The 18,960-nt window shown below is 37.2% G+C and overlaps 1 protein-coding gene across 1 annotated transcript; it reads right to left on the bottom strand.

The window, feature by feature from the left end:
* Positions 1 to 12,862: 12,862 nt before the first annotated feature.
* LOC142441362 (keratin-associated protein 19-5-like) lies at positions 12,863 to 13,075 on the bottom strand. Its single transcript, XM_075543388.1, has one exon. The coding sequence runs from the start codon at positions 13,073 to 13,075 to the stop codon at positions 12,863 to 12,865; it is 213 nt and encodes a 70-aa protein (XP_075399503.1).
* Positions 13,076 to 18,960: the final 5,885 nt, after the last annotated feature.

The following is an 18,960-nucleotide window of genomic DNA, read 5'->3' as shown; positions in this document are numbered from 1 at the left end:
TCAAAAAGTAGCAACATGAAGTTGTCAAAGATTTTGTGTTTCTTGGATCCACAGTTAATGTTCACGGAAGCAAGAGACAAGACATAAAAGGATGTGTCACATTGGGTACATCTGTGGCTTTCTTTCACTATTTAATTGAGTATGTAGACACATGTGAGAATTAATTAAAGTGGTTTGGGCTCCAACTTCTTTACAGAAATCAGCACTGTATTTCTTCCAAATGCAACTCCCTTGGCAGTAGGTCTGGGCTTCAGCTCCAGAGGCTTCAGTGGTCTGGGCCATGGCTGTGGCCGTGGCAGCTTTGACAGACTGGGCTATGCCTGTGCATCCAGAAGGTATGGCTTTGGCTCTTTCTTCAAGGCTAAAGCTGTGGCTCTGGCTATGGAGGTTATGGATTTGGCTCTGGCTATGGAGGCTACAGATATGACTGCTGCCGCCCACCTTGCTGTGTAGGATATGGATTCTCTGCCTCCTACTAAACTCCATCAACCCAACACCTGGTGACATGTATCAATTTTCCCCAAAATATAAGTCTGTAGATTAAAATCCACTTACATCCATTTAAAATCTATGAAAGCAGAGAATGCTTCATTAATAAACTTGCCCATATCAAGTCTTCTGTTGTCCTCTGCTTGTGCATACTCAGCTGAAGTGATGGTTTAAATCCTAATAAATAACTGAATATGAAAAAAGTACGACTATTGCTCTATTCTTTTAACTTAGCTATCTACACACGTTTGCATGTAATTTTTATTTGGAAACAATGATGAGGCTTTCTACTCTGATAAACAGTTAAGATCTGTGAAATTCAAAATGAAGTTCTATTATCACCTACAGAGGCACAGTGAGTTGACATCCACTCAAGGGCAATGAATATCATGGCAATTATATATTTAATGAATAGATAAGGATATATGCATGCTGACACATATGCATACATGGGGTAGTGAAAACGTTTGTAGGAAAATTTTATTATCTATCATTTCATCTTTTGATGAAAACAGCGATGTTCCTTCATGTGTATAAGAAACTCTAGTGATGCAGTGGGGAAAGTATCAGGCTTTTAACTTCAGGGTTGTAAATTCAAAGCCACCAGATTATCTGGGGGAGAAAGATGAGACTATTTGCTTCCATCAAGATTTACAATTTGAAAAAATATGGAACAGTTCTCCTTGATTCTATGGGGTTCATAGGAATTGAAATTGAATTGATTTCAATGAGTGTTATGTGTATAACACACATTGCACATGTTGTCAAGAAAGTCCAGTCCCCGCACAAAGATATTTTACTCAGTAAGCTAGTGGGACAGTGAAAAAGAGGGAGACCTTTGAGCATAGAGAAGGCCTATTCTGAAATATGGCCATATTCTTCAACTAAATTATGCTGAAACCACTTGATGCTCTCCTCAATATCACCTGTGCCTCATATAACCAATGAAGACCTCAGCAATCTGAGAGAAGGAACACTGTATTTTTAGTGCACAGAACACAGTTAAGTTGTCTTCCTTTAAAAGTTCATCCATCGACATCTCATGATCACTCACAGGTTATTGTGCTTCTTCCATGTGGGGTTTATTGCTTCGGAGTCAGATGGCTGCTTACTTACCTTCAAGCCTTTAAGATCTCAGACATTATATCTTTTTATAGATGGCCACCATTAGCTTTCTTCACCTCATTTGCTTATGCATTCATTTGTCTTTAGCTATCGTGTTGGGAATGTGAGCATCAGTGAATGCCAATTTAATAGAACAAACTGTTGTTGTATTGAGGGAGTACTTGAGTAGAGGCCCAGTGTTCATCTGTTACCTTAATACTAAACTGTAAATACAAGCACACAGATCTATTTCCTATCAGCATATATAAATACATTCACATATGTTCATGCCTGTATTTAGAACTCTGTAAAAGCCCTTTCCCTCCCAGTTCCTACTCTATTTCCTTTTATATTCTTCTTGACCCACTATCATGCTCAACTGTCATTTAGTGTTCAGTAATTCCTCTTGATTACATTGCGGTTAATCATGCCCTAACAGGTCTCTTACCTCCTCCTCATCATCGGTTTTGGATCACTTGTTGTTCCCTTTTCCCTGGGTATAATAATCACTTCTTTTCGCCACCTCCACCTCTCCCATATTCCCCAGGAAACTTTAGTTCCAATGCTTTCTTCTCCAGATTGTTTCTTCTGCTTATCTTTTCTAGGTAGAGTAACAAAGTCCACATGGAAGAAGCACTCAACTGTGTGATTACAAGGTGTCTATGAGATCAGGTATCATGCATCAAAGAACAAAAATTCACATCAAAGTGAATGAGTGGGAGTGTGAAGTGGGGACACAAAGCCCATCTGTAGGCAACTGCACATCGCCATAGAGAAGGGTCCATGGGAAAAAACAAGCCAGTCAGGATGCATTATAACAATGATGAAACATACATCTTTCCTCTAGTTATTTAATGCTTCCCTCCCTGAACACCACACACTATCATTATCCCAATTCTATCAACAAATCAGGATAGATTAGAGGTTGTATACTGGTATAGATAAAAACTGGAAACACCAGTAATCCAGGATAGATAAATTCTCAGGACAAGCAATGAGAATAGCTATTCCAGGAGGGTATGGGGAAGGCTGGTTAGAAAGCGAGAACCAATCACAAGGATCTTCATATAACCCGTCCTTAGGGGTCGGACAACAAAAAAGTTGGTGAAGGGAGATGTTGGACAATGTAAGACATGACAAAATAATAATAATTTATAAATTATCAAGGGTTTCTGAGGCAGGGAGATTAGGGAACAAAAATAAGGAGCTGATATCAAGGGGTCAGATACGGAGAAAATGTTTTGAGCATGATGATGCCAACCAATGTACAAATGTGCTTGCAATGGATGGATGTATGGAATGTGATGAGTTGTGTGAGCCCCAACAAAATTATTTTAAAAAGAAAAGAAAAAAAGTTCATCCAATCCCAGTATAGTACTGAGGTCCTAGAGGAATATTTAGACCTGAAGTATCTTATACCTTCCAGGCTATGTCATGTTGTTCATTCCCAGCAATATTTGAATCCATGATATGAGAGGTGGAATCTAGCGGATCCACAGCAATATAGATGTCCAGCTCAGCTTAGCATATATAACATGGGGCAGCACAGTGGTTTATGCAAATGGGCAAAGGTCAATCAAGTCATCAGCAGGCACATTGAGAGACTGTATATACATGATAAACTCCTTCTTGGTGGTGATTATTCTTTCCTGCAGGTACTCATGTCAGATGCCAAGGTCACTGATAGCCCAAAGCAGAGGGTTTCTGCCAAGGTCACTGATACCTCAAAGCAGAGGGGTTCTGCCCATTAAGGCAGACATCTCTGAGTTTGCCTGTGTGAATCAAAAGATGTTATGAAAAAACAGCAATACTCCCAGACTGGATTGACTGGAACAAATGATGGCTGGCTAAGGAATTTTATCTTTATGGACACAAATAAGAGTGTGCCTTTTAAATGACAACTTTAGATATATGTGTTTATGAATGAAAGATACGGGATCAATCTAGAGAAGGCTAATATTGAAAGTAAGAATTCCAATTCTCTGTATCTGATCAATATTATTGAAGTTGATTCTGTATAAGGAGACTCCTTCTTCAAACCCATCAGTTTAGTTTTGTTGTTAGTTTTACTTTTTTTCATAGAATCTGAAGTGAAATATCACATAGTCTAGGCACATGTGGCGAGAAAACACATAGTGAAAGAGATGCTGCATTTTGACATGTGAGTTTGGAAAACTAGGGTCCTGACCCTGAATTTGCCACTCCGTTCAGTGTAACCCTGCAGAAGCCACTTCCTTTTCTCAGTGTGTTTTATGCTCTTTCTCCACAAAATTAGGGGAGCAGCAGTGCTGCGAATTATTCTTCATAGCTCTGCAAATATATACCATTGTGCTGAATCCGGCAGGCAGATTTGACTAATATGAACCACTTTGAAATAAAATAATTTACTTTCAATTAATATATAAAGATATCATATAATGATTTTAGGAAATATTTTGTATTTGCTATTAATAACATCTTTTCCCTCGACTTGTATTTCTCAGGGAAAGGAGTTGAATAGCTGGGTTTGTGTCAAGTTGATTTGGCCAGGATTCTCTCACAATATGATGGTACATAATGTAATCAGTTCCACGATCTTCTGTGACCAGCTAAGCAGTTGCTGGAAGAATAGAGTGTAGTGCTGTCACCTTAATCTGCTCACAGCCTTTATGAATATGACGGGGAGTTTAAGTAGGGATGCGCCCTCCTCTTAATATCAGTTCACCCTGTGGGCAAATCCTTTTCGCTGGTCCAGGTCCTGCATGTCCTCTCTGGCAATGACCTGGCAACCCTAGGAGCTACGAACAGCCTGCCACTTTGACTGCTGATGTTGAATTTATCAATTCTGCCTAAACCAGCAGTTCTCAAACTGTGGGTTGCGTCATTTAGGCATCAAATGACCCTTTCACTGGAGTTGTCGGATTCATAACATTAGCAAAATGACAGTTATGAAGTAGCAATGATAATAATTTGATGATTTGGGTTCACCACAACATGAGGAACTGTCTTAAAGGATCACGGCATTAGGCATGTTGAGAACCGCTGGCCTAAACCAACCTGTGGTTATCCTGCTTGCTAATTCATTGGCACTGGCAACTACACAAGTAGGGAAAAATTTTCAGCTAATAATTGACCTATGAACTTGAACAAGACTGGAATTATCTGCATGCACACTGTGTGAGCCTCTTTCTGATTATAAAACTTTTATACAGAGAAAAATATAGCTATATGGATATACAAATTATTAGTTTTGCTTCTCTGTAGAATCCAATCTAACGCAAGGATTAAGTGAAATTTACCTTTACAGATGAACTCAATTGAACTATGCTTTTTAGTCAAAACTCAAAATTACATTAATTACCAATGATATCCTGTTCTTTCCCTTGCTAGATGGCAAACATTCACCATGGCAACGAGAATGAAGAGAGCGTCCTGCAGCGCTTTCAAAACGAAACCCCAGTAAGTTAACAAAAGGACTACGTGAGCATAGTCAGCTAAAAAATAGACTCAAATGGTCTAGTATTTTTTAAAAAGTCAATCGCTTGTTATCTAGCTCACTGTGAATGAGAGTAGAATACGAAGCAAAGGACAGGTGACTATGACAGCTTGTGAGAATACGCAAAACACACATGACGTGAAAGGTGGTTTACTTTCATAGTCTCAATCCACAAAGCAGATTCAGTTCCTTCAATTTGATAGAGGAAGAGGCAACTTTATCTTTCTCCTGTGGATTTGACCCTCTGAGTTTGCAATTAGTGCCCAAGGTGTAACCCATTGCACCACGAGAGTTCATTACGACTCACCAGAGGTGTGTTTTGATTAGTTAGTATGAGCTCTTGCAATAGATAGAGCAAATAAATGTTGAATTAGTGCAAGGATTCAGTATACATTGAGTTGCAGTGAGAAATATAACTTAGAGTACATATGTTTAGTATACAAAATATATAAATATCTTAAGCTAATATGGCTTTTTGTTGTTGACTTCAATCTATATTAATTTGAAAAAGCATGATAATGAAAATATAAAATGAGTAGTGATTTCAGAATAATTTTTAATCTCAATGTAGAATAATTATTATGTGAATACATTTGTTTTCTTAATCATCTGTACTTTTTTGATGTACATGGGGAAATATTTAACTCAGAAGCTTCCTTCATTGATCATTGAGTAAAGAATAATCATCATCATATACACATAAGAAAATTCACAAAGAAACAAAAATGCATTACATTTTAAAATTAGGATGTTTTATTAGGAGGTCATCAGAGAATCTCATCAAATACAAAGGCAAAGGTAAAGAAATTTCTGATTATGACAGAAATATACGTTAATTAAAGAATCTCCTGAAATTTGGAGATCTTGAGTGCTTATGTTCAAATAGTTTCTGCATGGTCTTGACTGTTCTGCCATGGAGATCAGAGCTGACAAGTCCCCTTATGTTTCCATATGCGAGATTATCAGGCTAGGTGTTCAGTAGAAGCCACGGAATCCATAGCCTTTGCAGCAAGATGGGCGGAAGCAGCCACATCCGAAGCCTCCAAAGCCAGAGCTATATCCGAAGCCTCCGAAGCCAGAGCCATATCCGTAGCCTCTGTAGCCACAGCCATAGCCCAGCCTGTTGAAGAGGCCATAGCTGCAGCCATGGCCCAGACCACCGAAGCCTCCACAGCCGTAGCCCAGGCCTCCGTAGTAGCTGCCGAAGTAGCTCATGGTGTCGGGAATGATGAGTTGCCTGCTGGACAAGACAAGATTCTAGTATGAATGTTGACACCTGTACAGTGATGCTTATATACCCTGATCAGATTATGTGATAAAACACATTCCTTCTATTTTTGTGACATTCTATGTGACACTCAACACAACCTTACGTATAAGGACGCCCTCAAACTAATTAAAATATTTCAGTTTGCATTGCTGCCTTGTGATGCTGTTCCTTCAACGTGTTACATCACTTTTATGAGGGGAATTTCATTGTCTATAAAGTCTGCACATAGCAGAGTCTAAACAGAATTCTTCATATGCAGATACACCACACAATGCTTATTAGATGATGTTTTTTCAAATGAAATTTTGCCCATTTCTGACTCTCCTTGGAAATCGGTCAAATACAAGGATCAAAATTGTATTGTGTGTCTTTAAAGTGCTCTTTTACTTCTTGGTGTATTCTTAATTTTAATAAAACTAAGGCTCTATAGGAAAGTCTGAACTTGTTTTCTGTGAGCTCAATTAGGAATTTCATATTTTAAAAATCCTTCAAACATAATTTAGAATACTTTCCACCACAGCCTACATATTATTTTTAGCCTTTGCATACTAATTTTTAAAACTATTTAGTTTCAAAAACAGGGCATGATACAGTTCAAATATTAAGGTTATGTTACTATAATCAAATATATTTTTCATAAGCATATATAAAAATAGATGAAAAATTCCCTGCCACACTTTTCTGATATGACACATAAAAAGGTGATGTCTGCCTTCCTATCCTTAGAGAAATCATTTACCTAAACCATGTATCTAATCTCCCTTTTACTCAATAATCGCTCTAAGTTGACTTTAGTTCCCAAGTCACTAATGTAACATGAAATTGGGAGATATATACAAATTCTCTTTGGCTCCTCAGCATTTTCACTTACTTATGTAGTTTCTTCTACTTGTTTATATATTGTACCATAATTTTTGACCTTGTATCTTCTTTGCCTTTGGAGATCCATCCAGGGAATTTATAGCTGTTTATTCTAAAATATAACATATTTAATAAGACAAGGTATTAAGAATGCATTTCAAGTCAAAGGCTGAAACTGAATGATGTTGTTGATATTGGGAATATCCAGTCAGTTCCTGTTCATAGGAGCCCAGGGCACAACATAGTGAAATATTACACAGTCCTGAACCACCCTCGAAAGAGTTCCTATATTCAAGCCCACTATGGAAACCACTGTGTAAATCCATCTTGTCAGAGGCATTCCTCTTTTTCATAGCCACTCTACTTTATCAAAGATGGTACTCCTCTTCAGGGATTGGTCTCTCCAGACATCATGTTCAAAGGATGTGAGATGGAGTCTCACCATCCTTGCTTCTAAGGGACATTCTGACTGTACTTATCCAAAGACACTTTTTTATACTTTTACTGTCTGTAATTCTTTTCAATATTTCTCACATCACCATAATTAAATGCATCAATGTTACTTCAGTCTTACTCATTCCACATCCAACTCTTAGATGCATACAAGGCCACTAAAAACACCATGCTTGGATTTTGTGCCCATTGGTCCTCAAAGTAATATCCTTGCATTTTAATGCTTTAAAGAAATCTTGTGCCACAGATTTACCTAATGTCATTTGATCTCCTGAATGATGCTTCCATGAACATTGACTTTTGATTCAAGCAAGAAAAAATCCTGACAACTTCAATCTTGTTTCCATTTATCATGTTACTTAGTGGTCTGGTGTAAGGATTTTAGGTTTTAACTTGAATTGTAATCTATATTGAAGGCTGCAGTTCTTGATCTGAATCAGCAATTGCCTAGCCATGTTGTCATCTTCATTGAAAGCTGTTAATAAGCCTTCTTCCAAACCTAATACTGAATTCTTCTTCATACAATCCAACTTCTCTAATTGCTTGCTCAACATTCACATTGAATAAGTGTGGGGAGCTGTTACAACCAGGAAACACACCCGGAAACACACCCATCCTGGTTGCAAACCATGTAGTATTCGCCCCTCTTAACTTCACACCACTTCCCCTTCATTCATGCACAAGTACCATCTAAGCCCAATGAAGTGTGCTGGCATTCTCAGTCAAGTTTTTCCATTGATTGTTCTTGTATACACTGTCCATTGCCTTTGCATGGTTAATAAGTCACAAGTAAACATATTTTAGGTATTCTCTGCTTTTATCTAAGATCTGTTTGAAATCAGCAATGATATCCCTTGTTCACGTCCTCTGGTCTGAGCCAGTCAATGTATTACTGCAATTATTGTTTAAACTTAAGTAAAATTTTAATTCATATGATATCAATTATATTGTTCCATAATTTGTGTATCTGTTGAGTGATATTGCTTTGGAATGGGTACAAATACAGATCTCTTCTAGTCAGGTGGAGAAGTAGCGCTCTTCCACATTTCCTGGCATAGACAAGTGAAGGAATGCTTCCAGTGCTTCCCAATCTAGGTGAAGCATTTAAATGAGTACTCCATCACTGCTTGGAGCCTTGTTCTTGGCTAATGGTTTCAATGCAGTCACAGTATTTCCTTTCAGGACCAATGAATAGTTCTTATTTTGGTACCGTGACTGTGTGCTTTTCCCATCTCTTTTTAATGCGTCTTACATCATTTAATATATTGTCCATAGGATATTTCAATATTACAACTCAAGACTTGATCTTTTTCTTTCATTAGCTCAGTTTAAGATATGATAAATGTATTTTCCCTTTTTGGTTTTCCAAGTTTAGGTCTTTACATATTTCATTTTAATATTTTAATATGCCTTATCAAGATTCCCTTTGAAATTTTCTGTTCAACTCTTTTCCTTCATCATTTCCTTCATTTGCTTTAGTTACTCTATGATTAAGAGTGAACTTCAGGGTCTCTTCTGGCATTCACTTTTAATTTTTCTTTCTTTCCTATCCTTTTAATTCCCGTTTGCTCTAGTCGTGAATGGTGGTCTTGCTGTTCTCCCATAGTCCTCAGGTGTTCTTTCTCTCGTATCCGTTGCTTCAAATCTGCCCATGAGATGCTTTGGACATTCAGGTCCAATATCCTCAAGGCTTTAATTTGGCTCTCTTAGGCTTGTTTTCATGGTCTTCAGCTTAATCCTCAACTTACACAGGAGCAATGAATGGTCTGTTCCACAGTCAGCCCCTTCCCTGTTTTACACACATATTTAGCTCTGTTCTTCCCGACACCCTTGGCATTGTTCATTTACATTCCAGCACCATATGACAACGACAGTTCCTCTCCAACAATACTAACCCTGTTTATTTTCAGACTTCTCACATTTGACTGTCTCTTTCAACAGATGGTAATATCTGGCTGTTGTGTTCATTTGTTTCTGCCAGGGGAGTGGCATTAGCTACTTTCACAAATGTTTATATACCTTTTAGATATCCTCCTCTCTGAAGTACATTATTACATAGTTTATCCATTTTATTGAATTTGTAAAAGTTTACTATTATTTTAGCTATTGCTTTGCCATATAAAACTAAGCAGTATAGTCTTTCAATAGAATAATATAGCTATATCTACTCTTACTTCACCTTTCATGCCTCAGAGGTATCAGTAGTTTTGAATTGTTGATCTTGTGGTTAGCAACCCAACACAACACCCTAAGTCACAGGATGTTATATTGAAGACTTAGGTGTACCCTGACCCACCTCACGGTATTTTTAATTGCCTCGTATGCATGTGGAACTTAGACATTGAATAAGGAATATTGAAGAAAACTCCATGCATTTGAATTGTGGTGCTGAAGAAGAGTATTAAAACCGCCATGGACTGCTGAAAAGACAAACTGATCTGTCTTAGAAGAAGGTGATCAAAGTAGTCCTTAGAGACAATGATGGAGAAACTTTGTCTTATATGCATTGAACATGTTTTCAGAGATTTTGGTCCCTGGAGAAGTACATCATGTTTTTTAAAGTAGAGGGCCAGCAAAGGAAAGTAAGTATTCAAGGAGATGCATTGACACGATGGCTTAAAAAATGGGCTCAAGTATAAGAACAATTGTGAGGATGGTGCAGGATTAAATTGTATTTCATTCTGTTGTTCGGAGTGTTGCTATTGGTGAAAACTGACTAGATGCATCTACTCCTACCTAGTTCTTGTGAAGTCAATGTTTTCAGATGAGGTGAAATGAATGGGTACATCCTACAAGTTCACAAAACAAATCAGCTTGTACTTTCTTTCTGCACAGTGGCTCAGCTGCAAAGCAAAGGAAAAGCAACTGGAGCACACCGACTTCTCCATGGGAGAAAGACCAAGGAATCTGCTTTTGTAAAAATTTACCACCTCAGAAAGCCTGTTTGGCATTCTATTCTGTTCTATAAGACCACTTTTCACTGGAATATGCTCCCTGGTTTTGTTGTTTTTTCATTTGTTCTTTACATATTTGGGTACAGATATTTTTCAGCTCTTGGTGTTGACAATATTTCCCTGAGTATGTCTATGTGGTGTGTTTGAAACAAATAGTGTCTATAAGAACCCTAGAATCCTCCATAGAAGAGAAGGCGGTAAGATTTTGACTCACTTACTTTGGACAGTTTATCTTCTTTAATGTCACCAAAGATCCATAAACTTTACTAAAATTATCTCTAAGAACATGATAACACTACATTGGATTGAAGTGTTATAGCCTTTTTCCAGGTAGGTAGTATGAGTTTTAGTCTTTTAAGCTGCAAATGGCCCTTCTCTAGTTTGTGGAAAATTCCATTAGGCTTAAAAGAGGAAGAATAAGAATTGCTTTGCTATAAAAACTAAGTCTTCCAGTGGAATAATACAGCTATAATTACTTCTATTTAGTCAATGGGAAGCTAACAGGGTCAGGCTTGATGAAAGGAAGCAGATAGATCTGACAAGTTAGCCAAACAAATCTACTTTTTAATTTTAGTAAAGAAACTTAAATCTTTCATATTAATTTAATGTTTTAGCGGAATTTGGATTTAGTTTTGCTTACTAGTTATTTTTATTCATATCAAGTCAGACTAATTATTATAGACTCAAGATCCTTCACTAAAATTTAAAATAGTAAATAAAAGCGGTGGTAAATGTTGAAAGTGCAGTCATAATTATAAACCCAACTATGTTAATTACAGGAATGAATTACCATGGTTTTCAGATGCCTTATTTGAAAATATTCAGGAAAGTAAATACAAATGAAGTGACGGATCAGTATGATGGATTAAAATGTCTACTAGTCACAAAAACTGGTTTCTTTCCCATCTAACCATTATTACTCATGTTGTTTCTGATTCTTTCTATATATTTTATATGTACATTAGAGATAATACAACTATATCTAAATTATACATAGTACAACTATATCTTAACTCTTTTAAACTATTTTTGTGTCTTTGGAATGAAAGAAGCAATGTGTAAATTTTATGCCCACCCTACAAACAAGTCTATCATTACATTATTGACTGTTATATTGAATTTGATGAATTCAAAGACAGGAATCCATTTCGTATATACAAATTTAATTTTAAGATTATGATCTTTCCCCCTTCCACCTCTCTTTGCCTGTAGGATTGATGCATGTAGGCATGCACCATTTGTATTATTATATTAGAAATCTACAGATCTGTTTTGTACTTTTTATAGTGTGGGATAATTATAATCAAAATTTTGCTAGGGTAGTGCATAAATTTAGTCTTCTTAGAAAATAAAATGATTACTATATTGCTTTATTATAGATTTCCATATTTAATAACTATTTTGAATATCATTAAGAAATATTCCACATTATCAAGATGATGATTCAATGAAGTTCAGCTTTGTCTTGTGTTTACAGAGCTTCAGAAAAACCAGAGGCATAAATATGATTGCTTCATTGTGATCACAATATTTTTCATATTTCATTATTGAATTGCAACATTGAATACTATTGAATGGATCAATGTCATGTCATACCACAGCAGATGATTGAGAATATAAGTAACTGGAATAATTTAACAAAAACTTATTTGATTTATATCACACAAAATGAGAAACCATTACCATTATTAGTTAGTGACTTGGGAAGTAAATATTTTGGTAAAAATGTCCATTGTTTTCATCAAAGAAGGCAGCAATACAGATTCATAAGAATGTTTATGTTACCTGGAGATTTAGAAGTATGTTTTGATCTACCATCACTAGTTCTTACTATTAGAAACGTCAACTACACATACTTTGTCAAAACCAAAATAGTTTCTTTTCAGTTGGGATTCAATTGATATGTGAGTGAGCATAGAGTGATTTTTCAATGTTGAAATTAAAAACCAATACCCTTAGATTTTTTTAATTAAAAAAAAATAGAGGCCGTGAAGTCACTTCAAAAAAGAGAATTTATTGCAAAGGGCATAGAAATTTCCCACAATTACGAAAGCACAGAAAGGGGAGGCATGAATTAGACAATTATTAAATAATTAATTTTACAAAATATTTTGAAAGTCAAATGCATATCACATTGGCTTGGTCCAGAGACATTTTTTGTACAAATTTTGCATTCAGAATTCATTAATTTTTCATTGCTTCAGGTCCTTAGTTTTCAGGACAGAATTTCAGATGTTGGGTTTATGGAGCAAGAGTTTAGTACAAGCCAGAGAATCCATAGCTTTTGCAGCAAGATGGGCGGAAGCAGCCATATCCGAAGCCTCCGAAGCCAGAGCCATATCCGTAGCCTCTGTAGCCACAGCCATAGCCCAGCCTGTTGAAGAGGCCATAGCCACAGCCATGGCCCAGACCACCGAAGCCTCCAAAGCCGTAGCCCAGGCCTCCGTAGTAGCTGCCGTAGTAGCTCATGGTGTCAGGAAAGATGAGTGGCTTGCTGTACAAGACAAGATTCTAGTATGAATGTTGACACCTGTACAGTGATGCTTATATACCCTGACCAGAGCATGGGATAAAACACGTGCACCCTCCTATGTGTCATTTTGTTTCTTAAACTTACTGATCATAACTCGTTCAGCCTTCGCCCCCTGAGACATTAGAAGGCCCTCACATTCATTAACTGTTTGATCTTGCTTTGTTGTCTTTTATGATGTCTCCTAAATGTTATTGCATCACTTTATGGGAAAGAATTGTTATATCTTCAAAGTCTGGACAAACCAAAGCCCAAATAGAACTATTCATAGCCAGGCACATTGTATCAATTATATTTTATAGTTCTTTTTCAATCAACATATCTTATAACTGACTTCATTTAGAAATTAAGTCGATAAAATGGATCAAATTCAAACTCTATTTAAAAAGTACAATTTATGGTACCATTTTAAGCATCTTTCTCAGGGTTAAATGTACACCTTCCTCCCTCAAACAGACAAAGAAATATTTCAAAGCCAGGACATATCAAATCCACTGTCACAAACACTAATAAAGACCCAATATACCATTCTTTGAAAACCACTTTATCGGGAGCTATTCAGATATCACATAATTCCATTGTTCAGTCACATCCAAAAGTATTATACAATTGTTACCACAATCTGTATGAAAACATACACTTCCTTCAAGAACTCCTTGATTTGATATTAGCTCCCTCCTTATCCCCGCTCTTCCCCACTGCACCCCAGGAGCCCTCTTTCTGCTTGCTGTCCCTATGACTTCCTCAGTTCTGGGTTTCATATACTATTTTTTTCACTTTCACATTAATTTAAAAATAAAAATGATCTTAGTTTAGAAATAAAGAATAAACTTGTTCAGAAACTAAGGTCAAATCACAATAACAATGGAAAAAATAATTCATAGACAACTTTTCTTATAGGCTTTTCCTTTTTTGTCATTGAATTCTTTTTGTTGTTGTTTTGTTGTTGTTCATCCATCCATTGTGTCAAGCACATTTGCACTTTTGTTGCCATCATCATTTTCAAAACATTTGCTTTCTACTTGAGCCCTTGATATCAGTTCCTCAGTTTTTCCCTTCCCTTCCAGCTCCCACCTCCCTCAACTTTTCTTTTGTCCATCCCCCAGGGAGAAGACTATATGTAGATCCTTGTAATTGGTTTCCCCTTTCTATCCCATCTTCTATCCACTCTCCAGGTATGGTCACTCTCACCACTGGTCCTGAAGGGGTTATCTGTCCTGAATTCCCTGTGTTTCCAGATCTCATCTGTACTACTGTGCATCCTCTGGTCTAGCCAGATTTGTAACGTAGAATTGGGATCATGATAGTGGTGGGGAGGAAGCATTTAATAACAAGAGGAAAGTTGTGTTTCATCATTGTTACTCTGCACCCTGACTGGCTTGTCTCCTCCATGCGACCCTTCTGTAAGGGAATGTTCAGTAGCCTACAGATGGGCTTTGGGTCTCCACTCTGCACTCACCCTCATTTATAATGATATGATTTTGTTCTTTGATGCCTGATACCTGATTCCTTCAACAACACCTCATGGTCACATAGGCTGGTGTGCTTCTTCCATGTGGGCCTTGTTGCTTCTGAGCTAGATGGACACTAGTTTTATCTTCAAGTCTGTAAATGCAGACCCTATATCTTTTGATAGCCGGGCATCATCAGCTTTCTTAACCACAGTTGCTTATGCACATGCTAGTTTTCAGTGATCATATCAGTAATGTGGGCACCGACTGATAGGATTTTTAGTTCTTTGATGTCTGATAATTGGTCCCTTATACAACTCATGGTCAGACAGGCTGGTGTGCTTCTTCCATGTGGCTTTTGATACATCTCAGCTAGATGGCCGCTTGTTTATCGTCAAGCCTTTATCGTCAGGCTATATCTTTTGATAGCCGAGCAGCATCAGCTTTCCTCGGCACATTTGTTTATGCACACATTTTTCTTTAGCAATCGTGTTGGGAAGGTATGTATCATGGAATGCCAATTTAATAGAACAAAGTGTTCTTGCATTGAATTAGTATTGAGTGGAGCTCTAATGTCCATCTGCTGCCTTAATACTAAACCTATAAATATATACATGTAGATCTATTTCCCCGTCCTCATATATAAATATATTTACATATGTACATGCCTTTATTTAGACCCAAATAAAAACCCTCTGCCTCCTAGTTCTTTCCTCTATTTCCATTTACTTTCCTCTTTTCCCACTATCATGCTCAGCCTTCATTTGGGTTTCAGTAATTTCTCTCGGTTATATTGCTCTTGCTGAATCACTACAAGGCCTCTCACACCCTCCTTGCCACTAATTTTGGGTCACTTGTTGCTCCCTTGTCCCTGGATTGATCAACACCACCTCCTTTCCCCGCCTCCCTCTTCTCATGTTCTCTGGAAACATCAGGCCATTGTTTTCTCCTACAGACTGTTCATCCTGCCTATCTTATCTAGATAGATCAGCAGAGATAATGATATGCACCAAAAAAAGGCATAGAAAGACAAAGCAACAAAAGAAAACACAATGATGACAACAAAAAAGAAAACCAATGATCCAGAAAAGAATAAATTAATTTTCAGAAACAGAAAAATTTTTAAATTTTTTTTAAGAAAGAAAAACCTGTAAATAGATCATGGTCAGATATTTGACCTCTAGGTGTTTCCTCCAGTCGTGTCCGATGGTAAATCAAGAAGATAGAGTTTCATGGAAAAAAACTTATTTAAATGATGCAGTGAAGTGAAATTACATGCAATTATGCTTTTGTTATTCCAACTTAATAATTGGGTTGCTATATTTTTGTTAGTTGCCATTGACTTAGTTACAACTCAGAGTGGCCCTGTGTACAACAGAATTGAACAACTCCTAGTTTTGCAATTGCTATGTTTGTGCCCACTGTTGCAGCCACTGTAACATCTCTCTCTTTGAGAGTCTTTTTCTTTTCTACTGATGTTCTACTTTAGCAAACATGCTTCTCTTTTCCTTTTCCTGGGATACATACCTCTTTAAACATTTCTGTACTATATGAGACTAAGTTTCCCCATTCTTGTTTCCAAGGAGAATTGTGGCAGATGAGTTTGTTCTTCTGGCAGTCCGTGGTATTTTTCTCCAGCACCATAACCCAAATGCATCAGTTCTCCTTCAATCATCCTTATTCATTGTTCAAGCTTCAAAGGCATATGAGGTAGTAATAATATTACACTTGAGTCAAGCTCCCTTATTTCTCAACGTTATAGCCTTGCCAATGATTGGGTAAGTTAAGGAACATGGACTATGTGAAACATTAACAGAGGCCACTGTTCAGCTTTGGCATTCCACTAGGTATGTAAGAGTGAGCCATTTCAGAAGTAGGGACAGAGCAACCTTTGAGAATCCAAGAAAGAAGAGCAAGCACTGGAGAGCCTGCAAGACCCTGCTGGAAGTGTAACAGTAGCAGAGACACTAAGGGTCATGGAACCAAAGCCGTGGTTTGAGCTAGAGGAGAAGTGCTGACATTTTTAGGCAGAACAAAGGAGCAGCACTGAGCCATTGAGTAAGAGCAGTGGGCTAGGAAGCCCACAAATTAGGTGAAAGCTAAGGGACCATGCAGCTGAGTAGACAAGAACTAGGAATACGATGTCCTGCCTGCATAGCTGAGGAGAAGCATTGAGGAAAAAAAACCAAACAAACATATATTCTTGACATTTTGTAATTTGTTAGTTTCCCTAATAGCCCATAATCCCAAATAGTGTTTATGAGTTCTATGTGGCCATTGCAGTAAATTATCAAACCCAGGAGAAAAGCAGAGTGTTGTGAGAGGAATGGTTGGTGTCAGAATAGGATAAGGAGGGATGGAGAGAAGAGGCATGTCTGAGATCTGTCTTAGGGCAACGGGCCTTGAGCAGGTGTGATGATAGAGTCTCTTGTTTCTTTGTGTAGCCAAAGGAGGTCAGATACAGCCCCACATGCCATTTCCTCAGTGAGATAGATAGATTATAGGTAGAGAGATCATAGATAGATAGATAGATAGATAGATAGATAGATAGATAGATAGATAGATAGACAGATATCATTGTTGGGTTCTGTTGAGTCTCTTGGAAATTATAGTGACACTATGAACAATGAAAGAAAACACTGTCAGGTCCTTTGCTGTCCTCACAATTGTTTTATGTTGGACCTATTTGTGTGAGCTCCTGTGTCAACCCTTCTCCTTGGGCGTTTTTCAAAGTATGCGAGATGAAATCTCATCATTCTCAATTCCAAAGTGCATTCTGTTTGTACTTCTTCCAACAGAGAGTTTTTTTTAATTCTTCTGTCAGACCACAATGCCCTCCATATTCTCAGTAAACACTGTCATCCAAAGGTATCGTTCCTTAATCAGTCTTCTTTATTCATTGTTCAACTTTCACAGTCATATGAGGAAAATAAGGTTTGGGTCAGGCAGTCCTAGTGGTGGAGTTGGTTACCCACTGAGCTACTAATCACAGGTCAGTGGTTCAAAACCAACCAGTTGCTTCATGTAAGAAAGATGAGGCTATTTACACCCTTAAAGATTTAGAGTCTTGGAAACCTAAAGAGACAATTCTACACTGTACTAAAGGGCTGCTATGAGTGGAAATGGATTTGATATGAGTGACTGTGGACAGAAAGATAGATGGATATATAAGTTCATTATGTCACCATTTGTTCTTTCATTATAGTGTCTGATTAAATCAAAATTTTGGAGGAAATAAAAACAGACCATGAAAGTGCTTCAGTAAAGATATGGATGTGTATTTAATTTAAATATTATTGCTTTTTGTCAAATAAAAAGCATTGAAAATAATGATCTGTAGTGATCAGAGGGATAAAACCATATTTCATCGTATTATTATTATTCCTATCTACATATCTGTGTATGTACATTGGGTCACTATGACTTTCCATTGACTTGCTGGAAGTGATGGTTTGGTTTGTAACATGTAAGTACATAATTATTTTATCCATAATGTCTATTATCTCTTCAGAATTTAGCTACACACACATGGAAACACGTATCTATTTACATGTTAACATTCCATGGAGTAATTGGTTGCCATCATTACCAATTAAACACAATTACAAATGGTCTGTGATAATGTCGAGTTAAGTAAAAAGTAAACATCATGAATGTTGTTTCAAGTTAATCAATTTATTGTAATGGAAATGAAGAAATGCCACAATAGTGAATGTACAAATTGAATAAATGAAGATAAAAGAGGAAGAAAACTAGAAAATAATAAATATTCTGAAATCTTAGATGTTGCATGTATTTTATCTTGTTTTATTCAGGAAGATTCTTGCTTTTTCAACTCTTTGAAGTCATATTTGGCTAATTTCCATGGCCTCGTATTGGCAGAATACGAAGGAATACAATTTTCCTCTAGTTCTTGAATGCTTTCTCCCCCACTATCATGATCCAAATTCTACCTTACAAATCCAGCTGGCCCTGAGGATGTACACTGATACAGATAGGAACTGGAAACAAAGGGAATCCAGGACAGATGAAGTCTTCAGGACCAGTGGTAAGAGTGATACTGGGAGGGTGGAGGGAAGGTGAGGGAGAAAAGGGGACTGATTATAATGATTGACATATAACCTCCTCCCTGGGGGATGGACAGTGGAGAAGTGGGTGAAGTCGTCAGATGGTGTAAGATATGACAAAATAATAAAAATTTATAAATTATCAAGGGTTCATAGGGAAGGGGAAAGTAGAGAGGGAGGGGGAAAATGAGGAGCTGATTCCAAGGACTCAAGTAGAGAGCAAATATTTTGAGAATGATGATGACAACATATGTACAAATGTGCTTGACACATGGATAGATGGATGGATTGTGATAAGAGTTGTAT

This window comes from Tenrec ecaudatus, chromosome 2 (genome assembly GCF_050624435.1).
Source record: "Tenrec ecaudatus isolate mTenEca1 chromosome 2, mTenEca1.hap1, whole genome shotgun sequence".
In the NCBI taxonomy this organism is placed as follows: Eukaryota; Metazoa; Chordata; class Mammalia; order Afrosoricida; family Tenrecidae; genus Tenrec; species Tenrec ecaudatus.
This window is presented reverse-complemented; position numbering and strand designations above follow the sequence as displayed.

Excerpts from the sequence above, each read along its gene's own strand:
- LOC142441362 (XM_075543388.1), bottom strand. The coding sequence starts at position 13,075 with ATGAGCTACTACGGCAGCTACTACGGAGGCCTGGGCTACGGCTTTGGA.